Source organism: Coptis chinensis, chromosome 5, assembly GCF_015680905.1.
Source record: "Coptis chinensis isolate HL-2020 chromosome 5, ASM1568090v1, whole genome shotgun sequence".
Lineage (NCBI taxonomy): Eukaryota > Viridiplantae > Streptophyta > Magnoliopsida > Ranunculales > Ranunculaceae > Coptis > Coptis chinensis.
In genome coordinates this window covers 74958839-74975561 of record NC_141460.1, presented here as the reverse complement: position 1 = coordinate 74975561, position 16723 = coordinate 74958839, and the positions used below count along the sequence as shown (strand labels likewise).

The 16723-nt window shown below is 37.3% G+C and overlaps 2 protein-coding genes across 3 annotated transcripts; both read left to right on the top strand.

Annotated features, from left to right (window-relative positions):
- Positions 1 to 4284: 4284 nt before the first annotated feature.
- ESD4 (Cysteine proteinases superfamily protein) lies at positions 4285 to 11132 on the top strand. 2 transcript variants are annotated; one of them, XM_086560750.1, is made up of 10 exons: positions 4421 to 4561; positions 4639 to 5152; positions 5236 to 5321; positions 5405 to 5498; positions 7509 to 7607; positions 7795 to 7887; positions 7992 to 8111; positions 8773 to 8876; positions 9160 to 9232; positions 10587 to 11132. In XM_086560750.1, the coding sequence occupies exons 2-10, from the start codon at positions 4724 to 4726 to the stop codon at positions 10647 to 10649; spliced, it is 1161 nt and encodes a 386-aa protein (XP_086416876.1). In that variant the 5' UTR covers positions 4421 to 4561; positions 4639 to 4723; the 3' UTR covers positions 10650 to 11132. The 2 variants fall into 2 exon arrangements, with proteins under 2 accessions (XP_086416875.1, XP_086416876.1); XM_086560749.1 differs by having other exon boundaries at positions 4285 to 5152.
- A 69-nt stretch (positions 11133 to 11201) lies between these two features.
- LOC147498896 (Adenine nucleotide alpha hydrolases-like superfamily protein) lies at positions 11202 to 13339 on the top strand. The gene is made up of 4 exons (XM_086560751.1): positions 11202 to 11722; positions 11815 to 11909; positions 12202 to 12323; positions 12968 to 13339. Exons 1-4 carry the CDS (start codon positions 11551 to 11553, stop codon positions 13053 to 13055), a joined length of 477 nt encoding a protein of 158 aa, XP_086416877.1. The 5' UTR covers positions 11202 to 11550; the 3' UTR covers positions 13056 to 13339.
- Positions 13340 to 16723: the final 3384 nt, after the last annotated feature.

The following is a 16723-nucleotide window of genomic DNA, read 5'->3' as shown; positions in this document are numbered from 1 at the left end:
GACCATATCGTTGGAGACTTAGTCCAAACGGTGTATGTATGTATCCCGTATCGTTGGGGATTTTTCTAAGTCCAAACGGTGTGACCATTTTTTGTATAAGTCCATCCCAAACGACATGGCGATCGCATCGTTTTGGACCCAAAACGATTAGATTGGTTTGTGCGGGATTTGAACTTTGAAAAAAATCAAAGTTCTTTTTGGGATCTTAACCGGTGTGGCGGTCGTTTGGACTAAGTCCCAAACGGTGTCAAAACCTCATCTTCGAACTTTTTTTAGCTTTATTTTGTTTAGACTTCAGTCCTAAAAAATGCGGTTATGGCCAAGTAGTTTTGGATTTAGTCCAAACCACTGGATTTGCCCTCCTGGTCGTTTAAGTTTGGGGTTTCGAATTCAATTTTTTGGGAATCAATGGCATACTTGTAAATTTTTTTTTTTTTTTTTTTGAAACCAATGGCACACTTGTAATAATCGTTTTTTTTTGGAGTCCGCCGAACACAAATTGGGGTCCGGCAGTAACAAATACCTTTTAATTTTGATTGGTTACGGATTCAATCCGTAGACCATAGTAGTGCTTTAGTTTAACGAAATGAACAATGAAAATGAATCTGACAAGAAATTGAAATATAAATATCTCAAACATCACTATGTTCAATTGTCTAAAAACCCAAGCTATGACTAGGTGGATACAACTCATGCCAAAACCGAAAACCCTCATTATAAAAGAATCAACTTAACAATAAAATATCTCCAAAATTCCTCAACCATCACTTTATTAAAATATTGTCTTCCGTTAAAAAATCATCGATATAAAACTCTAAGAATAATAGGTCCTCAACATCGTATTCTCATGTCATATGAATATGAAACTAAGTTATTACATACTTCCAAAAATCGATCTTCATCGGACCCATAATAAAATAAACTCCAAAGTTCATTTCGGTATTATATTTCCGCTCCAAAACAAAAAAATCCAAATCAATATCCATTTTTATATATCGGTTTTTTGCGCATTGTTCACCGATTATTGATTTTAGATTGATCTATGTTCCTAAAAACAAATCCAACACACCCCACGTTCCTTAACAATAACACACCCAAACCAAAACAAAGCAAATATGGGTCAACAAAATGGAATTTGTTAGTATGAGTAGACTAACCACATATAAACATTTCCAGTCTTTACTTATCATACTAACACTTTAAATATATTATAACTTAATCATTCTCCGCTTGGAAGACGGGTAGTTCCGTCATTACAACCGGCATAGTTTCTTCCCAAGCAAAATTTTCATTATATTAACTCATTATAATAACTCGTTTTAATAACTAAGTAATTGAATTAAAACTTACCGATATCCACTTTTGTATAAGGGTAGGATCGCGATCCCTGCACAAAATATTATTAAGTCATACCCTCTTGCAAACGAAAGTTAAAATTTTTATATAACATGTGTAGATATCCTATAAGTATTTAAATGCAAGTCCAAGCACACTCACACCATCAAAACAATTTATCTTATTAATTAATTAATTACTTTTCTTATACGCCCACTTTTTAGTACCTATGTACTTTAGGTCATTTCCGCCACATTCAATGAATACCCGGGTCATTTATAACACCGTCAATTAATACCCAGTTATAACGCTAACGGACCATTTATGACACATTCAATAAATGCCCACCTATCACATGACATCTTCAGTCATAAAATCTCATTTCCAAAACTTGAGGTGTGCAGAGATTCAAAAAGGGTGTGGTAAATTATTGAGAACACTCTTGAACTTTATTGCATATATTATTTCAGAGAACGGAGGAGTATTTTGTTTCTTGTATTATAGTTTACGCGTTATTAATATATCGATGTCTAAGTGTCATAGCGTCGTATATCATAAAAGACTGATATATCACATAGAAGTTAATACATGTACACATGTATATATATAAAGTCTTAGCCCAAAGCCAAGCACGCTTATAGCACTAGACCTATCCTAATAGACCAAATCATCATCCGAGTTAAAAGTCAACTCTGGTCAACTAGTCAAAGGGTTATTTCCCAAAACGGTGTTCGTCCAACAGGTCCTGACACAAACCAATATGCAAAACACTTCAACCCATCGTCCTAATCATACTAAACAAAACAAAGCCCAAGCCTTTATAACCTAACCCAACAATCTAAAATAACTTAAACCCACAAGTCTGTTTCGGCCCACAAGTCCACAAAACACTCAAGCCCACAACAAAAATTAGAAACCGGCCTAACAAACAAACTAATGTTTAGGCCCAAGCCCAACCAAAATAGAATTAGAACTGGTGAGACTGGGAGCACCGGATCCAAATCTCGGTCATCCCCTCCACCACCAGCTCACATTTTCCGGCCACCTCTCCTCCCTTCCTCATCATATCAATTTTTGTCCTGAGGAAAAACCATACAACTTTAACAAAAGGTAAAACTAAAACCCTTAACTCCATCCACTCCCTCTAAACTAGATTTGGGAATTTTCGACCTCCATTAAAACTTGTTCAAAGCTTCAACCACACACTCTCCAGCACCCAAACAACCATCAACAACCCATAACCCACCAACAATTCACAATCAAAACCAAAAAGAGTTCAATCTAAAACAATCAGGACGAATCCCTTCTTTTAGCTTGACGACGCCATTACTGACTTCTACAAGCTTCGCCAGCGCCTTCCCCTCACTCTACAACACTCACACACCCCCTGCAATCAAACCTCATTCAAGTATACCACAACAAAACAACAAGATTGTCAAGGTTCAATCCAAAAATACTATACAGGGCGATTTCTGTAGGCTTGCCCACCATTAACAGCCTCGTCCGAGCTCTAACAGATTAAATTTCCCTAGTTTCACTAATCAATTTCTAACAGTTCACTTTAAAATCTCAGAGTTCAACAAATCACTTCAGAGTTTAACAATCACTTCACTTTCAGAGTTTCACGGTTTAATTTCAAATCTTAGAATTTCAACAGAGCAATATCCTAGCATTTAACAAGTTTTAACAATACAACGACAGTACCAAGGATAATAACAGAAGGTCAGTAAAAATGCGCGAAAACCGTAGACAGCAAAAATTATTTCTTTATATATGTCAAACTCTAGATTCGGTGAAATAGAAAAATAACTACTCACCCATGATTAGCTCCGACTATCAGCTATCAGAAAAATCTTCCTTTTCCTCTCTCAGAAAAACTCTTTCTTTTTCTTTGTATAAAACTCTCTCTGTCTTTAAAAAGTCCGTGTGAACTCCTTTTTGTTTTCAAACTCCCCTAAAAACAAGAAAGGAAGGTTTATCTTTTAGGTTTAGGAAAAGTAAAAATAAAACACGGGGTGTTATAACTGATCTCTCTCTCTCTTTTGTAGTACCTCTGAAACAACTATAGTTAACAGGGGCATACCATGCATGGATGTAAAATGATGAATCCTAGTCCAGTAAGATACACGTACATACAGAGTTTATCAAATAAGTTGTAGCCCGCAAAAATAATTCTAAGAAAACCGTTGTTAAAAGGGTGTGATCACTGATCAAAAGGGTTTCACAAGAAACATATACTTTCTGATTTCATCAGTGCCCAAATGGCTATCAATGGGCTTTGCTTGGACAGTTGGACATGGAACAAGCACCGTCAGAGATCAAGTGGCCAAAATCATCTTTTTTGTGGACTTTCCGGACCAAATAGTAAACGTTTTCCATTTATTATATATGTGGAATTAGGGCTGTCAATGGATCGGGTTTGGGTCGGATTATGGAAAATCCAAACCTGAACCGATAATAAAATTGGAACCTAAAATTGAATCGATAAGAAAATTGGAAATTGGAAACTGAACTAAACCGAACCGATAAAATATATTTCAAACCAAAATCGAACCGACCTGAACCAAAAACTATAAAATCAATTAAATCCAAATTTAAATCGATTAATTTAAGCCACCCAATTGATAAACATATACAAAATTAAACATAAATATTACTAAAATGTCATCTTATCAGTTCTATTAGTTCGGTAAAAAACAAATCCGAAACCAAACGAATATCTTATTAGTTCGGGTCGAATCCAAATTATTAAAACCCAAACTGTTTTTTATCGGTTTGGTTCTGAAACCCATTGACAAGCCCTATGTGGAATACATATTACGGGCTTAAACACTTTTTTATTTGGGCCAACTTGTAGTCAAGATGGGTCAAGTCCACGATCAGCAAGCCATATGGGACCCACATTTAAAAGACAAATAAATCAAAACAAACCAAAATTCGATTTATTTCACCCCAAAAAAAAAATAAAAGATTGTCCGAGGCGGGAACTCAATTTAGGGTTTCATTCAATCAAACATCAAAATTTCAATTCCCCACTAAAAAAACCGTAATCCCCACATCAATTAACCTTTTGATGGTAAAAAAACAAGTAGATGGGTTTACCTTTTAAACGTTTTATTACAGTAATTTTGAAGAAGAGATGGGTGCATTAACAAGTAATCGTAAACGAAGTGGGGAAGATATATCCAGCTTATTAAATCATTATACATCACCATTTCTATCTCAGGTATTCAAAAAACCCAAATTTTCATCTATGCATACAATTATTAACTTTGAAAAACATTCACAATCTATATTTGATAGAATACAACGTTATCCTCAACCTCAAGAAAGGATTAAAAGACAAGTTCATGGTCCTTGTAGAACACCAAAGGTTTTTATAAGTTCAATGGGGAATGTTTTGATTAAGAAATATGACGATGCGAAACGATTAGCTTATGAGAGTTGTCAGTATAATAATAGAAAGGATAAGGCGGTTATTGATGCCGATGAGGATGATGTTGTGGTTTTGGATCATTCGTTTGGTTTGAATCAGAGGTCTGCTGAGAATGGTTATGTGAAGGAGAGGTATGAAAACTTTGCGGATAAGGGCTCGTCGTCAGTGTCCGTGAGTAATCAGACCGTTAAAGTGGAGGATAGTTTGAAGGAGTTTGGGGCGCTTTCGTTAAATCCGTTAAATTGTGAACTTCCACATAAGAAGCTGTATAAATCTGCTGAGAAACGGAATTCTAAACTGAGTTACTTGGACAGTAGCATTGAAATTTGTAAGAGAAAGTTAGAATTGTTCTTCCCACGGATTGCAAAGAAGCCCGATGAGGTAAGCGTTTGTGAAGTTTTACTTCTGTGTTTGGTTTTATAATCTTAGTTTTGTAAAGAATATAATGCTTTAAATGATTTCAGAGGTTACGCCGCGATCGCGAACCATTTGTTCCTCTTACAAAAGAAGAGGAGGCTGAAGTTAGTCTTGCCCTTTCGAATTCTAATAGGTATAGTTTTTACTTGAATATGTTACTTACTTTTAAATAATATAGCCATGGTACTGATATTAAGTATGTTTGTATATGCATAGACGGACTCTTCTGGTCTCACATGATGTTTCTAGTATTGAGATTACTGGAGAAGTTCTGCAGTGTCTAAGACCAAATGCCTGGCTGAATGATGAGGTGAGTGTTGTAGTCTTGGCCATTACTGAACCATGCATACATCTTTTGTATCTTCTGTTCAGTAAATTTCATTTAATTCATCATACTTATTTATGTTGTTTATTCTTTTTTTTATAATAACTAAATTTATTAGTCTGACTAAGCAATTACAATCAGAACCCGACAGTTCACATAGTTCTTCAGGACCATATTTACATGCCCATTTAGCTACATTATGGGAAGACTTATTACATGATCTAGGCGAACTTCTGAATAAAACAGTTGAGACAAGACTAATCTTATTAAAGACATAACTAAAATAGGAAACCATGTCCAATCTGGACAAAGATCTTGTTTCTGCAACGCTTTAATCACTTGAACTGCATCTCCGTCTACGATTGTATTAGTCCATCCTTTACTTAGAGCTTTGTCAATGACCATCTCTGCTCCCAGTAGTTCTGCTTCCCCTGCTGTACTAACCTTGTAAATCCTGCCTAGCACCTTCCATCTTCTTCTCTAGCAATAACATCAACACATGAGTTCAGGTTTTTATGAAATGAGGCATCAAAATTTAGTTTAATCCATCCCGGATTCCCGGTGGTGGATTAATCCAAATTTCATCTCTTTGTACATTATCTATAACTCCATTGCTATGGACATCAATATGAGAATCAATAACAAACAGTTTACTCCACTCTTTCCATCTTTCCCATGCAGCATTCAAGCATTTCTCAATAGATAATGTAGTATGTTCAAACAATAAAGCATCTCTAGACATGCAAATTGATTCCAGAATGAAGCATGAAAAGATTGTATTAGAGTAATCTTGATCAGCTTCACTATCTAAGTTCATAGTAAATTCTAACCAACAATGATTACTCAATAACTCTTTAGTAAACCTGATGGACATAGATGATGCAAACCACACTTGATTAGACCAAGGACATAGAAATAGGGTCTGCAAGCCATTGTCCTCTGCTGTACCACACATCTGACACATGGAGTCAATATTCATTTTTTGCCTTCTTAGTATGTCAGAAGCTGGTAACATGTTTTTATCCATTTTCCACAAAAACAACTTAATTTTAGGTGGTGTCCTATGGTTCCAGAACATCTGACTGTTTTCCGTAGAGATCTCAGGAGATGAACTACCTTGATCTCTATTTAAATTACTGACAACATAGAAGTCAGACTTCACACTGAACAAACCACTTTTGTTCTTGCACCATATAATCTTGTCTCTCTCACTCCAACTTTATTCTTATATTCTGTATCATACCCACCCACATAATTGATCAATGTTACTTATCATATCATCTTGCTATGGTATCTTTTTTCATTTTATTTTTATTTTTTTAGAGGGATATGCTAAAAATTGTTACTATATCAGCTCCTGGGTGCTAAGCCAATTAATATCTAATGTGTTCAGGAAAATGTCATGAATGAAAGGAGAGTGTTATATGTTTTTCTGTAATGTAGTACTTTGTAATTGTTGCTCTTTTTATATTGTAATGTATTCCTTTCTCATCGAAATATTGTACTTAACCATTTGCCCTTGTCTGGTTTCTCTTGTTCCTGGAGGGCAATTGGATATTTCTGTTCGTGTTTGCTGTCCTTTTGGGGTTTGGGAATAAGGAATACTTTGATTGGAAGGGTTTGGAGTTCAAACTCTTTATCGATCAATCCAGGACCTCTCATTGTGGGGATTATGACATTGGAATGTTGATGCAGATTTTTTTTTTTAGTGTGTTGTTTTTTCATCGGGATGCCAAATTGTTTATACTACATCTGTTTGCTTGTGGTCGAAGGTTCTTTATTATCATCAATGTTATCATTATTTTACTAGTATTAATAGTATTTCTTTGTCTTGGTATTTTGTTTGTTGTTCTGAACTTCTGTTGGCAGTTTATCTTATTATCTATAACTACCTCTTGGGTTTATTTTTCTTAAAATTATCTTTAAGCCAATCAAGAAAAAGAAGGAATGGGATTATGTGAATTCTTATTGATATGGACATTGTTTATGTTGTAGGTTATCAATTTGTACCTTGAACTATTGAAGGAGAGAGAAAAGAGAGAACCTAAAAGGTTTTTGAAATGCCATTTCTTCAGTACCTTTTTCTATAAAAAGGTAACCCCAACCTCTGCTTTATTACACTGTTCGTTTCGGTTATTATTTTGTTAACGCGCTTGATGTTTATTCAGGTTACGTATACTGCCTTTTGTTTCCATCTAATTATCTTTTCTTTTCTAATTCTCTTTAATTAGTAAAGCTCTTATGTCTGAACACTTCTTTGTTCTTTTCTTGATTCTTCTAGTTGATAAGTGGGAAGGGTGGTTATGACTTCAAAGCCGTAAAAAGGTGGACTACCCAAAGGAAGATAGGGTATGGCCTAGTTGAGTGTGAGAAGGTAGGTCATTCTTTTTGTCCTAAGCTTATAACTGTATTGTTCCAGCTCGTTTTCCAATTTGAAATAGACTTGTATATATTTTGATATCAATAATACTGTTATAGATATTTGTTCCTATTCATAAGGAGATACACTGGTGCTTGGCGATTATCAATAAGAAGGATGAGAAGTTGCAGTATCTTGATTCTCTCAAAGGCAAGGATTCCAGAGTGCTAAATGTTCTGGTATGCACATGTACACTTTATAAAGAAATTTCACTATATAAGATTAAGACAACAATTTTTTTTGTTTTCTTTCTGAGCAAAATTAAGAAATGTAAATGGTATAAACTTGTATCTCTAGATGTCTTTGTTGTTTTGGTCTTTTGGAAAGCTTGAGCAACGGTTAAGTAGCTTCTTGCTATTTTGGCTGTTGGGACAGGCTATGATCAGTATTCTTTTTGTATAAATTGTATATAAATAGGACTTGATCTTGTTCCTGAGTTTCTTAGTTAGAGGGTGGAAAATGCGTGCTTAATTACTGGTTTTTCTTGTTGTTGTTTCACTGTTATGCAAATCATATTGACATCATTTTATTGATTAGTTTAGAGGTTATATACTTATATTTGTCAAATTACCAATAACTTAAAAGTACAAGAATTTTATCCTAGTCTGGACATGCTAGACTTTTCCAAGTTATTAAGAATAACTGCCGATCTGAACACATCAGGTGAATAATTTGCTGATAGTTTATTTCAAGCGTTTAAGGTGGAGTTATCAGTCAAAGCTTCATATTATATTAGAACAAGATTCCATTGGCGTAGCCGTGTTGGTCATTTTTTGCAATAGCTTCTGAACTTGTAATGCTAAAACATGCTTACCTATATTTCTTTTTGGTGCATTGTAGGCTAGGTATTACGTGGATGAAGTAAAGGATAAAAGTGGAAAAGACATTGACATTAGCTCTTGGAAGCTAGAATATGTTGATGATCTGCCTGCACAGGAGAATGGGTACGTGTGTATTACCTGACACATAATGCAATCTTTTTGGACAAAAGTACAATAAATGTACAGACTTATGATGAGTGTTACATGCACGATAAATGATGAAACAGTTGTTTGAAAATTAATGGTTAAATGCTGGGCACTGTCTTTGGTATTCTGCCCTTTTTGTCTCTGCTGAGTGCTGGTCACCAAGTGCCATGGTGGTACTGAGCTGCTGCTATTTTTAATTGTTTTATGTGTGGGCAAATCTCTTATCTAACCTCCAATGTCTTTTTTCATCACTGACTAGGTTTGACTGTGGCATGTTCATGATCAAATATGCTGACTTTTATAGCAGAGGGTTAGGCCTTTGTTTTGCTCAAGTAAGTTAGTTAAATTTTAATATAGTGGCCATCTCTTCTCTTTCCTTTCTTTTTGTGTTATATGATGTTTGCTACTTCAATGCTTACATTAATATGTCTGCAGTGTTCGTATTCATTATGTTATTACACCTGATGAGCATGCTAATTGATGGTTGTATAACCTCTTTGTTAGAAAAAGTCACAATTGAACAACAATATCAAGAATATAGTTATTTTCGTTTGAATATAATCCTGAAATCTTAGTCCTCTATATCGTGGACTGTTGTAAGATAATTTTCCAATATAATCAAACAGTTTGATTATATTGGAAAATTCTCTTACAACAGTCCACGATATAGAGGACTACGATTTCAGGATTATAATCCTACATCGCTTTATTACAGTGCTAGGGTATAATATTGCAAAATAGTAGGGGTGGCTTGTTTAAGGTGTCACCTAAATTTAAGTTGATCTTTCACACTAGAATTGGGTAGTTTGCCTGATGGCCTTGAAATTTCCCCCGAGTGGCAAAGTCCATCTAAATGTTTTCCCTGTGTAATCCTATGATAATATAGATGCAAAATCTCCAAAAAATCTACATGTAAAATATTTCACTGGCTTAATGGAATTCCTATAAAAAATATCCTTAATGGGGTTAAGATAGTTTCCTCGTCTTCAATAGGTTTCTTACGTTTTGACTTTTTAAGAGCTTTTTAAAGTGGCTGCTGTAAATCTTTTCAAATGTTTATATGAAGTTCTAGTGATGACAAAGTTGTATCGATGTAGTTCTCCGTTTGTATCAATGGTATTATGCTATGATGCACGGATATACTCCTAAAATGTCATTGCAACCGTATCGGTTGGGTACGATACTGATATGGGTACTGGATACTTCTAAGGTACTGGAATCCCTGAAATAGACCTGATCCGATAGTTCTACTCCATTGAAATGTAAATTGTTCTTGAGGCTTCAAGCTGTATTGACTTTGACATGTGTTATAATAGTTTTTCACATGTTCTTGACTAACTTTACTCAAAGAACTACTAGCATAATTTCCATAATACGCATATATTTTAAAATATTCACATTAATTAGCCGTACCCATAGGCCGTACCCGTATCCTAATATTTCAAAAAAATCGTATCGTATCCATACCGGTGTCGCTGTATCGGTACAGGTACCCGTATCCGTGTATCATAGGTATTCTGTAATATTTATATGAAGTTCTACTGATTATGTGGTTATGAAATATTTTGAGTGTGACATTTAAGTAATGATGAGAGTTAATTTGTATTGTCCTGATCATATTTTTTTAAATGTGGAAATTACCAAATTGCTGTTTTATGTGAATAATCGTGTCTGCTCTTTCTGCAGGAGAACATGCCCTATTTCAGAATGAGAACTGTAAAAGAGATTCTCAGGTTGAAAGCTGAATAAATGCGAGCAGCTGTATAAGATCCTCGTAGAAGGTAATTTCGATGTGATAGCAGAATGTGGGAACAACTGCTTGCAAGGTAATCCTTCCAGGGGGGTTCCTGCTAAAATCTTGCTCGTTCGGAACTTGTGGTTTGCGTGACAACAGGTGTTGGCATGTGCAAGACAGGAAAGAGTTGTGTGTATACTTGTGGAGGTTGGGCTGCGGGTCCAAACAGTTGGAGTTGAAACCTGAATTTTGAGGGACTGATATCTGTATTTTGTTTTGCTTTGTTTTGTGTTTCACCAAAGTATATTTTAGTGTTAATTGTAGGCAGGGGTGTTTATGTTTCGGCCTGGACTCTGGTAAAGTCCCCACAGGCCAGCCCCGACATCTAATCTAATCTGATAAAAAAAATACCAATTTTCGGACTTGTGGCTGTTGACAATTTGATGTGGCTATTGCTTCATGAAGCATCTAAGTTGTGTAAAATGTTTGGTTGAAAAGAGTACTATAGCAAGTAGTTAATTTAATAGTTGTGGCTTATAAGGAATCTTGCGGCTAACTTCAACTTTACCTGCAATTTGCAAAGTTACAAGAGTGCATGTTGTCTGTTTCTTCGCTATCTCGGGAGATACTCGAGCAAAACTTGTCTTTTTCTTGCATTTCGAAATGATTTCTGGAACGAAGTAAACACCCACCCCACGTACGCGCACTAGGCACGCACAAAAGTTGCGTAAACACTTTTGCATAGGATTCAACCCAGATTCTTTGTCTGACAATACTATAAGACAATCTAGATAGCACAACCCACTCATTCTGTTCCTCATATATATATATATATATATATCTTACGTAACGCACACTTGTGTTAGACTTAGCAAAAAACCATCGTATTGATCAGTTGACAGAAGCTTGGTTGAAATGGCAACACAAGTTATGGTAATTGGTATAGACGACGGTGAACATAGCTTCTACGCTTTGGAATGGACTCTTGATCGTTTCTTTGTTCCTTTTGCGTCCAATCCTCCTTTTCGGCTAATTCTTCTTCATTCTAAGCCCTCTCCTTCTTCTGTCGTCGGCCTCGTTGGACCTGGTAAGTATTGGTAGCAGCAACATTGGAAACTTTTTTTAATGTGTATGGAAAAAGAAGGTGTTGTTTATTTGTATTTGTTGGTTTATATATAGGAGCTGCTGACGTTATGCCCTATGTTGAGATTGATCTAAAGAAGATAGCAGCTAGAGTTATAGACAAAGCCAAAGAGCTCTGCAGCAGTAAATTGGTAATAATTTTTTGTTAGATTGATCTTTGAGTAATTGAGTGCTGCTTATTTTTTATTTTCTAGTGAAGTTAAGGGACCATTGTTGATTTGTTATAGGTTTAGCACTCATCCATGTTTTTTACAAAATTTTGTTGTTGTTGTTGTTGTTGTTGTTTTTTTTTTGTGTGGCTGTTGTTGATAGATACTTAAAAAGAAAGTGAAAGTTACTTGTTTAGTGTTCATGTAGTATGTAGATACACTTAATTAGTTTACTTGAGTACAAGAGTTATCTTAAAATTTCAGTTACTTGCAGGTTGGTGATGTGATAGCAGAAGTTATCGAAGGGGATGCGAGGATTGTCTTGTGTGAAGCTGTAGAAAGGCACCATGCTACCATTTTGGTTGTTGGTAGTCATGGCTATGGAGCTATTAAAAGGTACAGTTTATTTCTTTCAGTTATACTTGGCAATAATTTTCTATAGGAAAGTCGATGAATGTGAGGCTTGGAGCAAGCTATAATGTCAATGTCATTGATTTCAACCACTTCTTTTCTCGTACGTATGAGACAGGGGAATGCATATAGAAGTGTCTTTAATTAGAGTGAAAATTTGATCAAATGATGATTGCCGGTTCAGTTGTAACTTAAAGACGCATGGTAGTATAGGCCCTAATTGAGTACTGTGTTCGTTTCAGTGAGTTCTCTACACCTTCAAAAATAGGGAACTTATGATGCTTCCTTGAAAACAGAACGACTTATAATCAGTTTGCACATCTTTTCCTTACTATAAGAAGTGGGTGAAATTGTCACCAATAAAAAAGAAACAAAGAAATCTAACCTCTCGATCTTGACCATATGCAGCCTGAGTTGGTGTCTGATCCTTTGTAGGTTGTTAACAAGTATGAATTGAGCAGTTAACATAGCTCCAAGAGCGCGCCCCTGTTATATAGGATTTTTGTGAACCCCTTTTACCTATTCTATCGAAATATTAGCATCACTTTATTGATGGAATGATTACAAATAACAATCCTTATATATCACTTGAATCACTAGCCAACAAAACCTTGTCAATCTTCTTGCAGGGCTGTTTTGGGCAGTGTAAGCGACTATTGTGCTCACCATGCTCATTGCAGTGTGATGATCGTGAAGAAGCCCAAGACCAAGCACTAGAATGCACCTATGTTAGTAATGCTTGCAATCGATTCTGTTCAACAGATCAAATGGACATAACAGTTAGAGCCGTCAGATTTCAGAACGAAGCATAATAAATTGGAAAACATTCTGTATAAGATGTTTTTTTTACCACCCTTTATGTTTGTTAACCTCAATCTTATGTAATTTATCACTGTATACTCTGTAATGTTGTTTGTTTATTTCGTGAATTGTGGCTTTAGAGACATTCAACATTATGGCATGTTGTGCATATGCCTAATACTTCCGCAGAAGGTTCATGATCTTGAAGGCTTTCATTGTCTTGTTATGTGTAAAATCTCTGTATAAATATGATTTTGCATCAACGGCGGGACTTTTGAAGTTGAGACTTAATACCAGGTATGACCACACTCTAACCCTCAATAAACGTTTCTATTCAAACACAGGCCAACAATTTATCCGCTAACTCGTGTGTGTATTTCAGTGTTACCTCAGCTTTGCACAGCGTTTGTTACCAAGTTTAAATGAATCTGGTTGATTTAGGATATTTGGAAATGTCATAGAGTACATGGAGTTACATATTAGGGTTGCAGCCTTGCAGGCCTCTTCATGAATGTTATGACTTGTGAGGTGATGCAATTCCCTCATATATATCACAAGTCCTTTCGGCATTGAACCACACCCCAAAAGACTAGTAACAATTGTAAGATTCGGTAGTTTACTAAAGTTCCCTTGTAGTGGGAGAGGCTCCATTATGGAATATATACATCACATTGATTGAGACTTGAGTGTCACGTTTGCTTAATAAACTGAGTCAATTGGCACATTTAACAGCACATTCAGTTAGTCTACTGCCTACCATGAGCACTACTGTCTTCACTAGCATTCCCAACTGAACTGGGTGTGGCTGGGGCGCTGGGGCAACCCTAAAATCATGTATACTTTGTTGGCCGGGTACAGGCAGTACAGCCTTGAGGTAACAACAGAGACCTGCCAGGGATGTATACTGTATATTATACCAGACTAATTTCGTTTTTTATGAGGACCTAAAGGAGATACATGAAGTCCTAAAATTTAACACCGATTGGGACCAGCAAATGGGGTAGGTTTGGCTTCAACCAATGGCATCCGCACATGGCATAGGTTTGAGACAATTTTGAGGGCTTCGCGTTGATCATCGATGAGCACTTTGATACTGATTCAGTATCCACGTAAGATTATCCCATTATTGGCTGAACTTGTTTCCTTCCAAACTATTCTGCGTTAATATAGAGCTAGAACAGAGATGGTTTTGAAGTAGAACAAGAATGTTTCAGGGTGTTGACGTTGTTTCCATCATCAAACTCCTTAACAAAAGATGCAGATACAAGGATTTTCAGCTTTGGAATGGCAGTAAAGTTTCGCTAGGTACATTCCTTTCATTTTGGCTCAAAAACTTCCACTACCCCAGCCTATCTACGCCAAAGGCCTCTACCCTTCAATCTCCTGGATTTTATATGTTGTCAAAGAGTTGAACAATGAAAATAGATGGCGTATTGCCTGATCAACCTTGACTGAGTTTTTGCCACATTTCATTCTTCTTGTTAGTTTTCTGTTGGTAGTAGGTTTAGGGATCGGAGCACCTACTGTAAGGGGGCGTTTTGGTTTTCCTTTAGAGATAATGAAGAGAGGAGAATGGGTTGAGGTTTTCTGGAGAGACCGAGTTCGCTGATGAGCGAGCTGCCTACGTATCTTCTCTTGGTTTTTTAAGGGGAGAGAAGAATCAGGTCTCACGTAGTTCAAGTAGGTGGTATTTATAGGCCTATGGAAGTGTCGATCCTAGAGACACGTGCACCTCTTGCACACGTGTAGGGTGGAGATTGTTAATAAGTGTTGGGCTAGTTTTAGTATAAGTCATGTGCTGATTGGGAGTTGGCGCGGTAGTCCCTATTTCCCAGTGGTGGGAAGTACAAGTAAGATTTTGGTAATGATTACACCTGGTGGTGACTTTATCTGAGGCGTTCTGTCTCTGGCCGTTTGTTCGTACTGAGACATTCTTGATCGAGCTTAAACGTACCACCTATATGAAGGGAGCTGCTCACAGATCGGTCTTGGAGGTCGATGTCTTGGGTTCGCCTATGCTGCGCGCGTGTGCAATATTCCTTGATGAGGATATTACTCTTCTTCACAAGGGAGCTGCTCACAGATCGGTCTTGGAGGTCAATGTCCTGAGTTCGCTTATGTTTCACGCGTGTGCGATATTCCTTAATGAGGATATTACTCCCCTACACAGCCCCCTCTCAGTAGATTGTTTATGTCCCTGGAAACGATCTGTTGAGAGAAAAATGGAAGAACGTGTGGAGCATGAGCAAGCTGTGGTGGACGATCCGACTGGGATGCCGTAAATTTTGAATCATGTGGCATGATGATTTGGCGGAAAAAGGAAGTTGGTCCGTGATTGGCGCGTGACAGAATCGTAGCAGACCGGTGGATCTAGTTGTTTTGGCGTTGGCTGAGTATTGCTACTGATTGGGTTTGGAATGCATGTTTCTGCTTAATTGCTTGTAGTTAGCCTCCTGCTTATTATTCATGTGGCTTGAAATAACTGAGGAATTTGAGACTTAGATTAAAGAAACGGTTTGCCTATGATTATCGCTTTCTTTCGTGGTCATTATGTTATAAGAGAAGAAACGCTGGGAGCATTCTAGATGATATGAGTTTAGAATTAATACTCAAGAGAGTGTTTTGCTCAGGCAAAGCGTGTTGGCTTATAGAAGCGTAATGCTCACGGAGAGCGTTCTCGTATGGTCGACCCTAGAAGTATAGGTTCTCGACGAGCGAGGTTCGGAGAGGCTATGGAACCTGTAAGCTCCAGAGAGCTGTCTGCTCACGGAGAGTGTGTTAGCTTATGAAAGCGTATTGCTCACGGAGAGCGTTCTCACTGAGTTGATCCTAGAGATGTAGGTCCTCAACTAGCGAGACTCAGAGAGGCTATCAAGCCTATAAGCTCAAGAGAGCGTGCTGCTCACGGAGAGTATGTTAGCTTATGAAAGCGTATTGCTCACTGAGAGCGTTCTCGCTGAGTCGATCCTAGAAGTATAGGTCCTTAACTAGCGAGACTCGGAGAGGCTCTGGAGCCTATGAGCTCAAGAGAGGCGTTTTGTGCTTGAGCACGCTTTGAACTCCCCGGAGTGTTTTGTTCTCAGAGACCGAAATGTGGAGTGGTTTCCTCATCTTTGAATCTAGAAGAAGATGAAGCGACCTCGAGCCGGTCTCGGTGATTGTTTCTCGGCCCGAGGAATAGAGATCTTGGCAACAGGAGTTGGTGCGACCTCTGGGGTCTTGACAACAAGAGCGGAGGCGACCTCTGGGGTCTTGCCAACAGGAGCTAAGATGACCTCTGGGGTCTCGTCAACGGGAGAGAAGTGGTGACGCAATGTAGCGTTCGAGCTCAAGTGAGCGTTATATTCAGCTGGGTGTTGTGACCCGAGTGAGTCTGTGGGCATCCTGCTTTGGAGATCGTCGTCAATAGCTAGCCTTGAATTGGCGTGACTATAGTTAGCCCCAATTTTGGAGCTTCATTGACTAGCCCCAGTTCGGAGATGGCTGTGGCTAGCCCCTAGTTTGGAGCTTGAAGAACCTGTACAAAATGCGAGAGTAGTAATTCTGGAGATGCATAGAGCATAATAACTGAATTTAGCCTATTC

Excerpts from the sequence above, each read along its gene's own strand:
- LOC147498896 (XM_086560751.1), top strand. The coding sequence starts at position 11,551 with ATGGCAACACAAGTTATGGTAATTGGTATAGACGACGGTGAACATAGC. Across the intron at positions 11,910-12,201 it reads AGCTCTGCAGCAGTAAATTG|GTTGGTGATGTGATAGCAGA; the intron begins GTAATAATTTTT and ends AGTTACTTGCAG. Across the intron at positions 12,324-12,967 it reads GGCTATGGAGCTATTAAAAG|GGCTGTTTTGGGCAGTGTAA; the intron begins GTACAGTTTATT and ends ATCTTCTTGCAG.
- ESD4 (XM_086560749.1), top strand. The coding sequence starts at position 4,475 with ATGGGTGCATTAACAAGTAATCGTAAACGAAGTGGGGAAGATATATCC. Across the intron at positions 7,608-7,794 it reads GTACCTTTTTCTATAAAAAG|TTGATAAGTGGGAAGGGTGG; the intron begins GTAACCCCAACC and ends TGATTCTTCTAG. Across the intron at positions 7,888-7,991 it reads GCCTAGTTGAGTGTGAGAAG|ATATTTGTTCCTATTCATAA; the intron begins GTAGGTCATTCT and ends ATACTGTTATAG.